Raw genomic sequence first — 14923 nt, forward strand, 5'->3', positions numbered from 1 at the left:
CCACACTTCATTGCGTGTCATCCACCCTGATGCCACCTACTCTGACCAAGGGTCCTCCCCACGGGCGCCACCCAGCCACAGCAAGGGCCACCTGGCAGGATGGCCATTGCCGGGAGTCCTGATGCCACAGGGAGATGGGCATCTACTCCTTAGCATACGTGGGGAGTTAACGGCGCAGGCATCAGTAGAGCATTCCCTGTGTTGTCAGAGGGCCACAACCAACAGTGTACATGGCGGCCCCATCACAACGGATTGGCTACCGTGCTGGATAAAGTCCATGATCGTCGCCTCTGCAAAAAGCAACACTGCACAGTGCATAGTGGAAATTCCACCCAGGGACGCATCCTCACCCAAGAGATGGAGAATGAGCGGAACGGCAATGCGACGACGATAAAGCTGGCTAGAGGTCTCAATGCATGATGGACAAAATGCACAATGTAAGGCGCCCTTCCCCAATTGGCTCGCTCTGCGGAAGAATTTGGAAAGATGGAGGTCAAACCTGAGAGGGGACCATCACATATAGGCCGAAATGTTTGAGACTCCTTTTAGTCCCCTCTTATGACAGGCAAGAATACCGCGGGCGTATTCTAACCCCCGAACCCATAGGGGGAACATACAGAATAATGGAAACTAGACATATGTACTAAACATATGTAGTACATACTGCAGTACATACTGCTTCCTAACAGTTACACAAGAAGAGGTACACAAGAACATTCTCATCCTAAACATCATATGTAGATTTTGGAAGCACACATCAGTGCCACCTGTCAGTAGTGTAGGTTTCATTTTTCCTTACATACACATACACACATACATACTTGTTCCATACATCATGAATATGAAATTTCGTAATGATGTGGAACGTGTCACTTTAACATAAGTTTTCTTTACACAAAATAATTACAGTTACTACTTCATATCTAAAAACTCATCTACTGTGTAGAAGAAGTTGTCATTCAGAAATTCTTTTAATTTGTTTTTAAATGTTGGTTGCTATCTGTCAGACTTTTAATGCTATTTCGCAAATGACCAAAGATTTTTGTGGCAGCATAATTCACCCCTTTATGTGCCAATGTCAGATTTAACCCAGAATAGCGAACAAAAGTGTTGTAGCTATGCACTTTGCTGTTATTTTTGAATTGGGATGGGTTATTAATAACAACTTTCATAAGTGAATATATGTATTGGGAAGGTACTGTGAATATCCCGAATTCCTTAAATAAATGTCTACAAGGTGATTTAAGGTGGGCTCCAGCTATTATTCTGATTACACACTTTTGTGCAACGAATACTTTTTCTCTTGATGATGAATTACCTCAAAATATGCCGCCATATGAAAGCAGTGAATGAAAATAGGCATAGTAGTCTAATTTACTAGTATGTTTATCACCAAAATTTACAATAACCCTAATTGCACAAGTCACTGAACCTAATTGTTTCAGCAGATCATCGATGTGTTACTTCCAATTCAATTTCTCAACGATGCACACATCCAGAAAATTTGAGTATTCTGTCTCAGCAACAGACTTCTGTTCATATTCTATATTTATAAGTGGTAATGTGCCATTTACTGTACAGAATTGTATATACTGTGTTTTCTCAAAATTTAGTAAGAGTCCATTTCCAAAGAACCACTTAATTATTTTCTGAAAGACATTATTTACAATTTCCTCAGCTGATTCTTGTTTGTTGGGTGTGATTGCTATACTTGCACCATCAGCAAAAAGAACTAACTTTGCATCTTCATGAATATAGTGTGGGAAGTCATTAATGTAAATTAAAAAAAGTAAAGGACCCAAGACTGAACCTTGGGGGACACCATTCTTCATATCTCTCCAGTTAGAGGCCTGTTGATTTTTGCACACTATCTGCACTGTTAGTTTCAACATTCTGCATTCTTCCAGTTAAATATGAATTAATCCATTTGTGCACTTTCCCACTCACACCACAATACTTAAGCTTATCCAGAAGAATTCCACGATTCACACAATGAAAAGCCTTTGAGAGGTCACAATAAATCGCAAAAGGTGATGTTTGGTTAGTCAATGCTTCTAATAATTGATCAGTAAAAGCATATATAACATTTTCTGTTGAAAAACTTTCTGAAAACCAAACTGACATTTTGTTAGTACTTCATTTTTACAAATATGTGATGCTACTCTTTAATACAATATATTTTGAATAAAGCTGTCAGAAATGAGATTGGGCAGTAGTAGTTATGCAATGGTTTAACAATAGTGTATTTTAGTCTAAAAAAAAAATACCTGTTTCAGTAAGGTACTGCATATGTGGCTGACAACCCTGCTTATCTGTTGGGAACAAACTTTTAGTACTCTGTTGGTATGCCATCAATTCCATGTGAGCTTCTGCTTTTAAGTGAATTTATTATTTTCCTTATTTCAGTAGGAGATGGGTTGAATTTCAATTGCCTCTTCCATATACTGCCTTGGATTTTCTAATGAATAGCTGGATCCTATTTACTCTACAACACTTAGAAAATTATTATCAAAAATGTTTTCTACTTCTGACTTCTTGTTAACAAACATTTCATTGAGTTTGATAGGAATACAGTCGTCCTGTGCTCTCGGTTGCCCTGTTTCCCTTTTAACAATATTCCAAATTGTTTAATTTTATTATCAGATGTGCTAATCTCAGACATAATGCACATACTTCTACACTTTTTAATAACTTTTCTTAATACAGTGCAGTAGTTTTTATAATGTTTCAGTGTTTCTGGATCATTACTCCTCCTAGCTATAAGATACATTTCCCTTTCCTGTTTAAAGATGCGTTTATCCCTTTAATAAGCCATGACTTTTTAGGTGGTTTCTTACAATTATGTTTCACTGTTATCTTAGGGAAATGATTTTCAAATGTACTCACAAAGGTATCATGAAATAGGTTCCCTGTACACCTAATCCCAGTCTGTTGCAGGCTTTCCCTAAAATTTTCAATTGTTAAATCGTATTGAACCCACTATTTTGGAGGACTGTTTTGCATTACTGTATGGAGCAATGCATCATAATCAGACAGACCATTCTTAATAGGAAAAGTTTTTATTTGATTAAATTTATCTTGGCCTATAAAAACATTATCTATCAGTGTGCCACTTTCCTGTACCACCCAAGTAGGAAAATCAATAACTGACATCAAACTGAAAGAACCAAGTAATATTTCCAGGTCAAGTTTTCTATCTGACTCTTTCAGAAAATCTACACTAAAATCCCCACAAACAATAATTTTCTTCCCTCTCTCTGACAGATGGCACAACAAAGAATCCAAGTTTTAAAAAGATTGCTGAAAATTTCCCAATGGGGACCTATACACGGCTACAATTATAAAAGTACCATTATTTAATTTAATCTCACAAGCATATGCTTCTATATGTTGCTCTACACAAAATTTGTTAGTTCCCAAATTTTTCACACTATGACAGATTTTAACAGATATCACAACTCCTCCTCTCTCCATAGTGTCTCTACTTACATACGCTGAAAGCTTATATCCACCTACATTTACCATTTCCATACCTGGAACTATATGGTGTTCAGACAGGCATAGTACATCTAGTCCACCCTCAGTTTCTAAATCTTCAAAACAAACAGGATGCTCATCTCCCTTGTTTTTTAATCCCCTGATATTCCGATGCAATATACTAACATTATTTTTCACTGTACCTTTTTGAGAATCTTGTGACATACAAACATTATTTTTCACTGTACTTTATGATAATTTTGTGATATTTTAACATCTCTAATACCTGCCTGTCTGGGCTTCTCATTAAGCTTAATTTCAATCAACTTTGGATGATTGGGCACTGATCTTAACCTAAAAAAGAGGTACTCTCATGAGTTTCAGTGCCCCCCCCCCCCCCCCAACCTTAAAGATTCTGCTATCATTGCAGCCAATTTACCCTTCCCTTTCCTACTAAGATGCAGGCCATATCTTGCGAAGTCCCACCTACCAGTACCATCAACAGGAACCAAACCTATGCCTGACAAAGTAGCCACCCGAAGCAGCTGATCTAGCTCCCTCGTGACAGAGCTGTTCAATTGGGGCCAATCACACTGCATGAAAGCAGGAACCAAGCCAACATTTGTATGGTTCATTGCAGATGCTATTTTTAACAGTTCACATTAAATACAGTAGCCCTGATCCCTATCAATACTGTTTCCTGCTCCACCCAATACCACAACGTGATCCTCCTTTGTAAAACCCTTGGACAATGATGCTACATCCTCTGTCACTTGGCTAAAACATGCACTGGGCTTGAAAATACTTGTGGCCTGGTACCTGTCACCTAATTTTTTTCTGCAGGATATGGCCCATACCTCTTCAATGGCTACTACCTAACAACAGAACTTCCCTCCTGCTTTCTATTTTTTTGAAACGATTGGTTTCCTAGTGAAAGATTGTTGAGTGCTGACTACACTTACATCCACTTGAGCCTCTTCCTTAGTTGACTGAGGTAGCAAGGCAAATCTATTATTTGTGCCAATGATGAAATTGTCAGACACTGTTCTCTTCCGTAGCCCCTGTTCCTTGATACCACTCCCCACCTGTCTTCACCCTTCTCCCCCCTTAACATCACCAGTTCTTCCCTAGCACTATTCAATTCGGCCTTATGGGCTCTAATCTTTCCTATCCCTTGAACATACTCTGCAATACCAAGTAATACGCCCTTTTGCTTCCCCAATTCCCATGCCACTACATTCCCCGTAATGTAACGATCTGTCACAACAGCTGCACAGAACCACAGAACTAACTTTCCTACATCAGCTCAAACACTTCTCACTCAAAGTTGTTTACAATATTTTTACAAAATTTATCTACGCAATAACAGTAATATTATATTAACTACAGATCACAAGAGTCACTAAAGTTATGTGGAACACTAATATACGTGTACACTATTAATATAGAAACGTAACGCACTTAAACTAACATTAAAAATCAAAACTTGTATACCTGAAAAATTAGGCAAAGATCATGTATGTGCAATACGTACATTGCGCATTTTGAAAGGAAGTAAAAGATAAAACTTAAAACCTCTAATTCCCTGAGTAGATCCGGTGCTACTAAATACATGTGCAATGAAAACAACCTAAATTCTTCACTTAATACTTAAACAAATGTCTTAAAGTTGTACATAAACCTATGTCTGAAGTACATGGAAACCAGTTCTCACATTATGTTTTTGTTTTTTCAAGAACTACTTTCAAATGAGTGAAACCTTCAATAGATAATATGAAACAGACTCTAATTAACTTCCTTACAGTGTAATATTAACTTACTTAATGGTTATTATAGAACTAATTACTTACCTTCACGAGCTCAATATTCAAGTGTGGTGGCCTGTGCCTTCAAGAGATGCACTTGTATAACTTACATCATTCCAAATTTGCTTTATGTATCCATCTCTTGGTCTCCCTCTACAATTTTTACCCTCCATGCTTCCCTCCAGTACTAAATTGGTGATCCCTTGATGCCTCAAAACATGCCCCACCAACCAATCCCTTCTTCTAGTCAAGTTGTGCCACAAATTCCTCTTCTCCCCAATTCTAATCAGTACCTCCTCAATAGTTACGCGATTTACCCATCTAATCTTCAGCGTTATTCTGTAGCACCACATTTCAAAAGCTTCTACTCTCTTCTTGTCTACACTCTTTATCGTCCATGTTTCACTTCCACACATGACTACACTCCATAAAAGTACTTTCCTTGCCATAGCCAGTCTACATTTTATAATCTCTCTACTTCGAGCATCAACAGTTACTTTGCTCCGCGAACTGCAAAACTATTCACTACTTTAAGCATCTCATTTCCTGATTGGATTCCCTCAGCATCACCTTTTGCTTTTGTTGATGTTCATCTAATATCCTCCTTTCAAGACACTATCCATTCCATTCAGCCGCTCTTCCAGGTCGTTTGCTGGTTTGCTGTCTCTGACAGAATTACAGTGTCATGGGCAAACTCAAAGGTTTTGTTTCTTCTCCATGGATTTTAATTCCTACTCCACATTTTTCTTTTGTTTCCTTTACTGCTTGCTCAATATACAGACTGAACACCAGGGATCAGCTACAGCCCAGTCTCACTCCCTTCTGAATCACTGTTTCCCTTTTCAACCCCTCGACTCTTGCAATTGCCATGTGGTTTCTGTACAAATTGTAAATAGCCTTTCGCTCTCTGTATTTTATGCCTGCCACCTTCAAAATTTGAAGAAAGTATTCCAGTCAACATTGTCAAAAGCTTTCTCTAAGTCTACAAATGCTAGAAACGTAGGTTTGCCTTTCCTTAATCTTTCTTCTAAGAGAAGTCGTAAGGTCAGTATTGCCTCATGTGTTCCAACATTTCTATGGAATCCAAATTGATCTTCCCCAATGGCAGCTTCTACCAGTTTTTCCATTCGTTTGTAAAGAATTCGTGTTAGTATTTTGCAACCATAACTTATTAAACTGATGGTTCAGTTATTTTCACACCTGTCAACACCTGCTTTCTTTGGGATTGGGTTTATATTCTTCTAGAAATCTGCAGATATTTTGCCTTTCTCATACATCTTGCTCATCAGATGGAAAAGTTTTGTCATGGCTGGCTCTCCCAAGGCTATTAATAGTTCAAATTGAATTTTGTCAACTCCCGGGCCTTGTTTTGACTTACGTCTTTCAGTGTTCTGTCAAATTCTTCATGCAGTATCATACCTCCCATTTTATCTTCATCTAGCTCTCTTCCATTTCCACACGACTGCCCTCAAGTACATCGCTCTTGTATAGACCCTCTAAATACCCCTTCCACCTTTCCGCTTTCCGTTCTTTACTTAAGACTGGTTTTTCATCTGAGCACTTGATATTCATTTAGATGGTTCTCTTTTCTCCAAAGATCTCTTTGATTTTCCTGTAGACACTCTGCCCTTGTGAGGCAAACTGAGGAGCTACTTGATTGAGAAGTAGTGGCTCTGGTCTCAGAAAATGGCATATGGCCAGGAGAGTGGTGTACTGATCACATGCCCCTCAATATCTGCATCCAGTGATGCCCATGGGCTGAGGATGACACAACAGCCGGATGGTACTGTTAGGCCTTTATGGTCTGTTCAGGAGGAGTTTAGAGTTTTTTAGTATCTCTCTTACCCCAAGTGATATATGCTTCTACATCCTTACATTTGTCCTCTGGCCACTTTGCACTTCCTGTTGATCTCAATTTTGAGGCGTTTGTATTCCTTTTCGCCTGCTTTATTTACTGCATTTTTATATTTTCTTCTTTCATCATTTAAATTCAATCACTCTTCAGTTACCCAAGGATTTCTACTAACCCTCATCTTTTTTACATACTTGATCCTCTGCAGCCTTCACTATTTAATCTCTCAAAGATACCAATTTTCTTCTACTGTATTTCTTTCCCCTGTTCTTGTCAACCGTTCCCTAATGCTCTCCCTGAAACACTCTACAGCCTCTGGTTCCTTCGGTTTTATCCTGGTCCCATCTCCTTCGATTCCTACCTTTTTGCAGTTTCTTCAGTTTTAACCTACAGTTCATAACCAATAAATTACAGAGTCAACATCTGACCCTGGAAATGTCTCACAATTTAAAACCTGGTTCCTAAATCACTGTCTTATCATTATATAGTCTATCTGGAACCTTCCAATGTCTCCATGCCTCTTCCATGTGTGATTCTTAAACCAAGAGTTAGCTATGATTAAGTTATGCTCTGTGCAAAATTCTACCACGCAGCTTTCTCTTTCATTCCTTACCCCCAATCCATGTTCACCTACTACTTTTCCTTCTCTTCCTTTTCCTATAATTAAGTTCCAGTCCCCCATGACTATTACATTTTCATCTCCCTTAACTATCTGAATAATTTCTTTTATCACATCATACATTTCATCAATCTCTTCTTCATCTGCGGAGCTAGTTGGCATATAAACTTGTACCACTGTTGTAGGTGTGGGCTTCGTGTCTATCTTGGCTACAATAGTGCATTTATTATGCTGTTCATAGTAGCTTATCCATGTTCCTATTCCTACTCCTTCATTCCCATTATTTGATTTTGTATTTATAACCCTGTATTCACCTGACCAGAAGTCGTGTTCCTCCTGTCACCAAACTTCACTAATTCCCACTATATCAACTTTAACCTACCCATTTCCCTTTTTGAATTTCATAACCTACCTGCTCAATTAAGGGATCTAACATTCCCCACTCCAATCCATAGAATGTGTTTTGTTTCTGCTGATGACGATGTCCTCCTGAGTAGTCCCCGCCTGGAGATCACAAAGGGGGTACTACTTTACCTCCAGAATATTTTACTCAAGAGGACACCAACATCATTTAACCAACTGGATGATATGTGACCAGATTCATACATTCTATACACTAATGTGGATAATCATTTTGTTGCCACTTCCCTCAATAATTTAAGAAATTCTCAATAATTTAAGAAATTCTGGTGGAATGTTACTGATCCCTTCTGCCTTACTGAAACTAAAGTCTCCCAAAGCTCTTCTACACTCTGAGTCTGATACTGGATCCCCTATCTCTTTCCTATTGACTCCTGTTTCTTCTTCTATCGCATCATCAGACATTTCTTCTCTCTCACAGCGGCCTTTAATGTACTATTTCCACCTATCTGCTCTCTCCTCTGCATTTAACAGCGGAATTCCCACTGCACTTCTAGTGTTAACACCATTGCTTTTAATTTCACCAAAGGTTGTATAGATTTTTTTGTTCTATATGCTATGTCAGTCTTTCAGACAATCATTTCTTTAACAATTTCTTCACGTTTTTCATGCAGCCATTTCACATTAGCTTCCTTGCATTTCCTATTTATTTCATGCCAGAGTGACCTGTATTTCCCTGTTCCTGAATTTCCCTCAACATTTTTGTACTTCCTTCTTTCATTGAAGCATTTCTTCTGTTACCCATGGTTTCTTTACGGTTACCTTCTTTGAACCCATGTTTTTCTTTCCAGCCTCTGTGAGAGGCCATGGAGATTGTAAAATACCCCAGGAATTCCAATAGAAAGGTGGAAGGCTCGAAATTAAATGGCATTTAGATCTGGGTGCTAAAGAAGATGTGTTCCAGTCTTCCACCATGGGGTGATAGCAACAGCACATGATGTCAATCAATAATGGCCAGTCGTGCTCAGGTATTCAAACCAAGTGACGTCATAACACTGCACAGAGGCACTGGTAAACAGAATTTTGTCACAGTCAGTAGTGGGCCAGGCTACGAATCAAACACTCAAAGAAGCTATGATCCTCCTTGAAAATGTCCTCTGCACATGGAGAGGAAACATTGCAATGGAGATGAAACTTTGGGTTCAAATGTGAAATCCATTTGGCCAAGGCATCATAGCCCGGAATTGTGATGGGGGTTTCTGTTCCCCAAAAATGAACAATGTGCCAATTTCCTTTACCATTAGTGTAAAACACTGCTTCGACACTAAAAATTAACTTCTTTGGCTTGTAATTGTCACTGTCCATCCTGGCCAACACCTCGACACAACAGTCCAATCATTCAGCATGATCTTGTAGGGTTAAAGCCTGAGCCAACTGGAATCTCGGCACTTCTGTGAGTAAGCATTTACACAGGAATCTCCTAACTGTTATTTGTGAGATCTCCAGCTCACTACTTACTCAACGTGTGCATTTCTTGAATGCTATCAACATTTTTATCAACTTTTTGCCTCGACACAGAAGGCTGACCAGAACGTTCACCTTTGCAACTGCAGCCCTTGTCTTCAAACTGTTTGCACCACGCATACATGGTGACTATGCTGGGTGGTTCCTGGAGAAAGTGAGTGTTAAATGCTTGTTGAACAGCAGTTACTGGCTCCCTTTCTGCTACCTGAAGGACACACCAGCTCTTTTGTTGTGGCGTAGCTGTCATTTTCTATACTAGCACTCTGTGGCACCAGCAGCTTCCAAGAAAGGTATAATGCCAATACCTGTTAACAGAGTATCTCTGGAGGTTTTTCTAAACTATTAACTATTATTAACTCTCTCTATTAACAGGCTGAGATTTGAAGCAAAGTTGTACCATTTTATTTGTATGAATCTTGAAAACTGTAAAGTACTTCATTGCTCACCATGTATTTGCCCTTTCTGTGGCACACTTAGTTTCAAGGTCTATATGAAGAATAAGCCTTTAACAATTATGGCTTAACATTTTTCTGTTACATGAAAGCGGATATATTTCGAAATGTGAAATTTATTTTGGTAGACAGGCATATGCTGATAACAGCATTCTGCATGCAGACAAAGTTCCTAAGATTAAGACCATACTCTGTAGATGGATCATTTTTACACTACTCCAATCTACTCAATCATTTATGGGAAGAAGAAATGAAGGCAGTAGGTATAGTAGTGAAAAATAGGAAAGGGGTAGAAAGAGCTGGTTGCCAAAAAGCTAAAAAAATGAAATTTTGTTTTGCAGGTGTTGCTGTTTGTGAAAAAGAAAGACACCAGGGCTGCATTAATGATTACAAAATCACTGCATCCAATGTCAATGTCAGAACAAAGTTGGGAATCAAAAAAGGTGTGAGGATCACACTGATCAGTTAATGGACTAAGATTATTGTAAATTTGCATGTTTTGTATAAAATGTTTACATAAAGTTCACGTAAGAAGTTGAGGCACACTAACAAACATCTTTTTGAATACCTTGCTGAATTGCCAGAGCCTTTGGTGAACAAAGGAGGCCTGCTTGATTCAACTTCCACTGAAAACAGTTCACTTGTAAACAGACTTGGCAGCAGACATTTAACTAAACTGAGTCCGGGTACAGAAAAGTCAAAACGGCCTCATTGTTGTTGTTGTTGTGGTCTGAGACTGGTTTGATGCAGCTCTCCACGCTACTCTATCCTGTGCAAGCTTCTTCATCTCCCAGTACCTACTGCAGCCTACCTTCTGAATCTGCTTAGTGTATTCATCTCTTGGTCTCCCTCTATGATTTTTACCCTCCACGCTGCCCTCCAATACTAAATTGGTGATCCCTTGATGTCTCAGAACATGTCCTACCAACCGATCCCTTCTTCTGGTCAAGTTGTGCCACAAACTCCTCTTCTCCCCAATTCTATTCAATACCTCCTCATTAGTTATGTGATCTACCCATCTAATCTTCAGAATTCTTCTGTAGCACCACACTTCGAAAGCTTCTATTCTCTCCTTGTCCAAACTATTTATCGTCCATGTTTCACTTCCATACATGGCTACACTCCATACAAATACTTTCAGAAACGACTTCGTGACACTTAAGTCTATACTCGATGTTAGCAAATTTCTCTTCTTCAGAAACACTTTCCTTGCTATTGCCAGTCTACATTTTATATCCACTCTACTTCGACCATCATCAGTTATTTTGCTCCCCAAATAGCAAAACTGCTTTACTACTTTAAGTGTCTCATTTCCTAATCTAATTCCCTCACCCTCACCCGACTTAATTCGACTACATTCCATTGTCCTCATTCTGCTTTTGTTGATGTTCATCTTATTCCCTCCTTTCAAGACACTGTCCATTCCGTTCAGCTGCTCTTCCAAGTCCTTTGCTGTCTCTGACAGAATTACAATGTCATCGGCGAACCTCAAAGTTTTTATTTCTTCCTACTCCGAAATTTTCTTTTGTTTCCTTTGCTGCTTGCCCAACATACAGATTGAAAAGCATCGAGGAGAGGCTACAACCCTGTCTCACTCCCTTCCCAACTACTGCTTCTCGTTCATGTCCCTCAACTCTTATAACTGCCATATGCTTTCTGTACAAATTGTAAATAGCCTTTCGCTCCCTGTATTTTACCCCTGCCACCTTCAGAATTTGAAAAAGAGTATTCCAGTGAATATTGTCAAAAGCTAAAACAGCCTCAGAGTAGATATAAAGTTTGTGCAGAACAAAGCAAGGCAAAATCTGGGACAGTGGTAAGAAAAGATACTAACTATTACAGGGAAGAATGTGACGTAGAACTTTACTTTCCAGAATGCTTCAAAATTTTTCATTCTAAGGCACAATACCTGACTAATTCTCAATAAAAAACCATTTCCAAACAGTTTTTTTTTTGTGCTAATGACTCTTAATTTTATCTTCAACTATGAAACTAAAGATGTAAAAATTTTTGTTGTTGTGAAAACAACTAGTTTTCATTTCAGCATAAAAACTGTCACTAACTATGTTCCCTTGCAGTAGTTCATAGAAAAAAAGGCTCCTCTTTTACACTGAATAAACAAGCTTAAGTTCTGTGTAGTAGAACCTGCTACACAAAATTCAGGAAGTTAGAAAAACAAGGTATCAACCAGTTGAACAACACACTAGCTTAGTGATTTATCCATCTTGAGCAATTGTAGTTGTATACATTTAAATAATCAGCAACCCGCTGCATAAATAAATTTAATTTCTTAACTTCAGAAAGTTGTAACTATCACACTCTGTGTGAGTGTCGACAGAAAAATGCATATGTCATATTACTATGGCCATGGGGTTCACAGTGCCTCTACAAAAATGGTACAAAGAAGCCAATGTGATGGTCACACCTTCCAAAGAAGGTCACTTAGTTCCTAAAACAGCTTAAGAAATCAAATTTCTTTTATGCCATGATTGCCGATTATTTTGATTAACACACTAACTGCCCAGTCCTCAAATGTAAATTTTATTTCAGATTTCCAAGCTGGAGGACAGTGGCATCCAATTCATAGTAGAAACACATTGTAGTCACCGATGTATCAGGATGACCAAATGTAGCGGGAAAAAGTAGAAGGCACCGTATTAAGACTCGTCTGAGCTTTCCAAGTGATTTATTGTTTCCAACTACAGTGCCATGTTCCCCAGGGTCTGCGTCACCAGGTCCCACATTGCTGAGAACACCACTTCACTGTCTGCGAAACAGCTTGGCGCACAATGGCTGCCTCAGCGACCTGTGCGAACACTGCTGTGTGTCGACCTTGTGCACCAGCGGAGTTGCGGTGTCATCAGGATGCCGGCAGTCGACTCAGCGGTCTGCGTCCCTGTCTACTCAGCGCTGCTCGGTGTAAGCCACAGGCGGCCAGCTGCACGCTCTCGCCAGCACGGCTGAGATCGCGGCAAAAACAAGCACCCGCAATCCAGCGTCCGAATCTGCGGCTTTCACCTCGGGATGCCTCCAGCGTGTGTTGGAAGCCAGGACGACTGCCCGCGGTAGTGAGCCGTGGAGTGGCACCCGCTAGCTGGCTACAGACCCTGTATTGGCCTCAGAGGGTCAAATCAGTGACCCACCGTGAGCTGAAATGCTGTCGCCCCATTTGCTGCTGTGTGTAGCTGGTGGTGTGACACACCCCACAGACCAGGAGAGCTGCCACACTTGAATGAATCACATTAGAAACCCGCACCTATTTATATGCTGCTGTGCACCTCTGTTTTGCCATACGCGCCGCTTCGCATCACTTACTCCTAACAAGCAAGTTTGGCCAGTGGGCCCCTTCTGCCTGCGATTTGCGACATGCAAAACCGCTATGTATACTATTTCAGCAATTTTACGGCCCTGTAGTCTCTATTCTACTTCGCAACTGTTGGTATGCATAATTCACTGCAATCCAGCCCGCAGCTGGCTGTAACTTGTGCTCAGAATATTGCAAAAAACTAACTTTTACTATCCTAAACTGTGGTGCCGCTACAGCATTAAAAATACATGTGTTGTGCAGTAGTTCAGGTCTCAATGAACCATGTTAAGAAGTTCACCCTTATTCTGAGTAAAATGCTGCCATAGATTCACACAAACAAATGCCAATACTTACAGCAGTTTCTTCTTCAGTGTTGTTCTGTTCAGTGTCTTCTGATGGTTTCCCGCATGCGTCAGCTGATATCTGCATGTAAGAAACAAAGTGAGTCCACACAGGTATCTAAATGCCCAATTATAAGGTCTGTGATCAAGTTATAATGGTCTGGTACTACAGTGTAAAGAGAATTTCTATTCATTTTGAAAGTAATGGTAGGTAGTAATGTGACAACTCATTCTTCCTCAACACTAAATTCCATCTCCAGCTCACATATTAAAAAAAAAAAAAAGTCTGTTACATTGGATGACGAACACAGCAATGATTGTATAGCATCTTCAATTTCGGTTACATGAATAAAGTGTTGCCTACATACAGGAAATTTTCACAAAAATATATAACTGACATTACATACACTTATAAAAGAGATTAGATTAGATTAGTACTTGTTGCATAGATCATGAATATGACACTTCGAATGATGTGGAACGTGTCAGGTTAATAAAAGGTGTCTATACAAGGTATTACATTACACAAAATATTACATGAGACTTAATATCTTTAAATTTTTTTATGGGGGATTGGGAAAATTATCCACTTACTATATCCAAAAATTCACCTAATGAGTAGGAGGAGTTGCCATTAAAAATTTTTTTAAATTTCCTTTCAAATGCTATATAGTTATCTCTCAGACTTTTGATGCTATTAGGTAAATGACCAAAGACTTTTGTGGCAGCATAATTTACCCCTTTCTGAGCCAAAGTTAGATTTAACCTTGAGTAGTGAAGATCATCCTTTCTCCTTGCGTTGTAGCCATGTACACTGCTATTACTTTTGAATTCGTTCAGATTGTTAGCAACTAATTTCATAATTGAATATATATATTATGAGGCTACAGTGAAGATCTCTAGCTCTTCAAATAAGTGTCTGCAGGATGATCTTGGATGAGCTCCAGCAATTATTCTGATTACACACTTTTGTGCAATGAATACTCTTTTACTCAATGATGAGTTACCCCAGAATACGATGCCATACGAAAGAACAGAATGAAAATAGGTGTGGTAAGCTAATTTACTGAGATGTATATCGCCGCAACGACCCTAACAGCGTAAGTAGCTCAACTCAAACGTTTCAGCAGATCTTCAGTGTGTTTTTTCCAGTTCAACCCTTCATCAATGCATACAACTAGAAATT

The 14923-nt window shown here is 39.2% G+C and overlaps 1 protein-coding gene across 2 annotated transcripts in view; it reads right to left on the bottom strand.

The window, feature by feature from the left end:
* LOC126203740 (uncharacterized) overlaps nucleotides 1-14923 on the bottom strand; it is an 82187-nt gene that overhangs the window by 15895 nt on the left and 51369 nt on the right. For both annotated transcript variants that reach the window (XM_049938108.1, XM_049938107.1), the window contains one exon: nucleotides 13751-13819. In XM_049938108.1, coding sequence (XP_049794065.1) covers nucleotides 13751-13819 — 69 coding nt within the window. The remainder of the gene's footprint in view (nucleotides 1-13750; nucleotides 13820-14923) is intronic.

The sequence above is a fragment of the Schistocerca nitens genome, chromosome 9 (genome assembly GCF_023898315.1).
Source record: "Schistocerca nitens isolate TAMUIC-IGC-003100 chromosome 9, iqSchNite1.1, whole genome shotgun sequence".
Taxonomy (NCBI): domain Eukaryota; kingdom Metazoa; phylum Arthropoda; class Insecta; order Orthoptera; family Acrididae; genus Schistocerca; species Schistocerca nitens.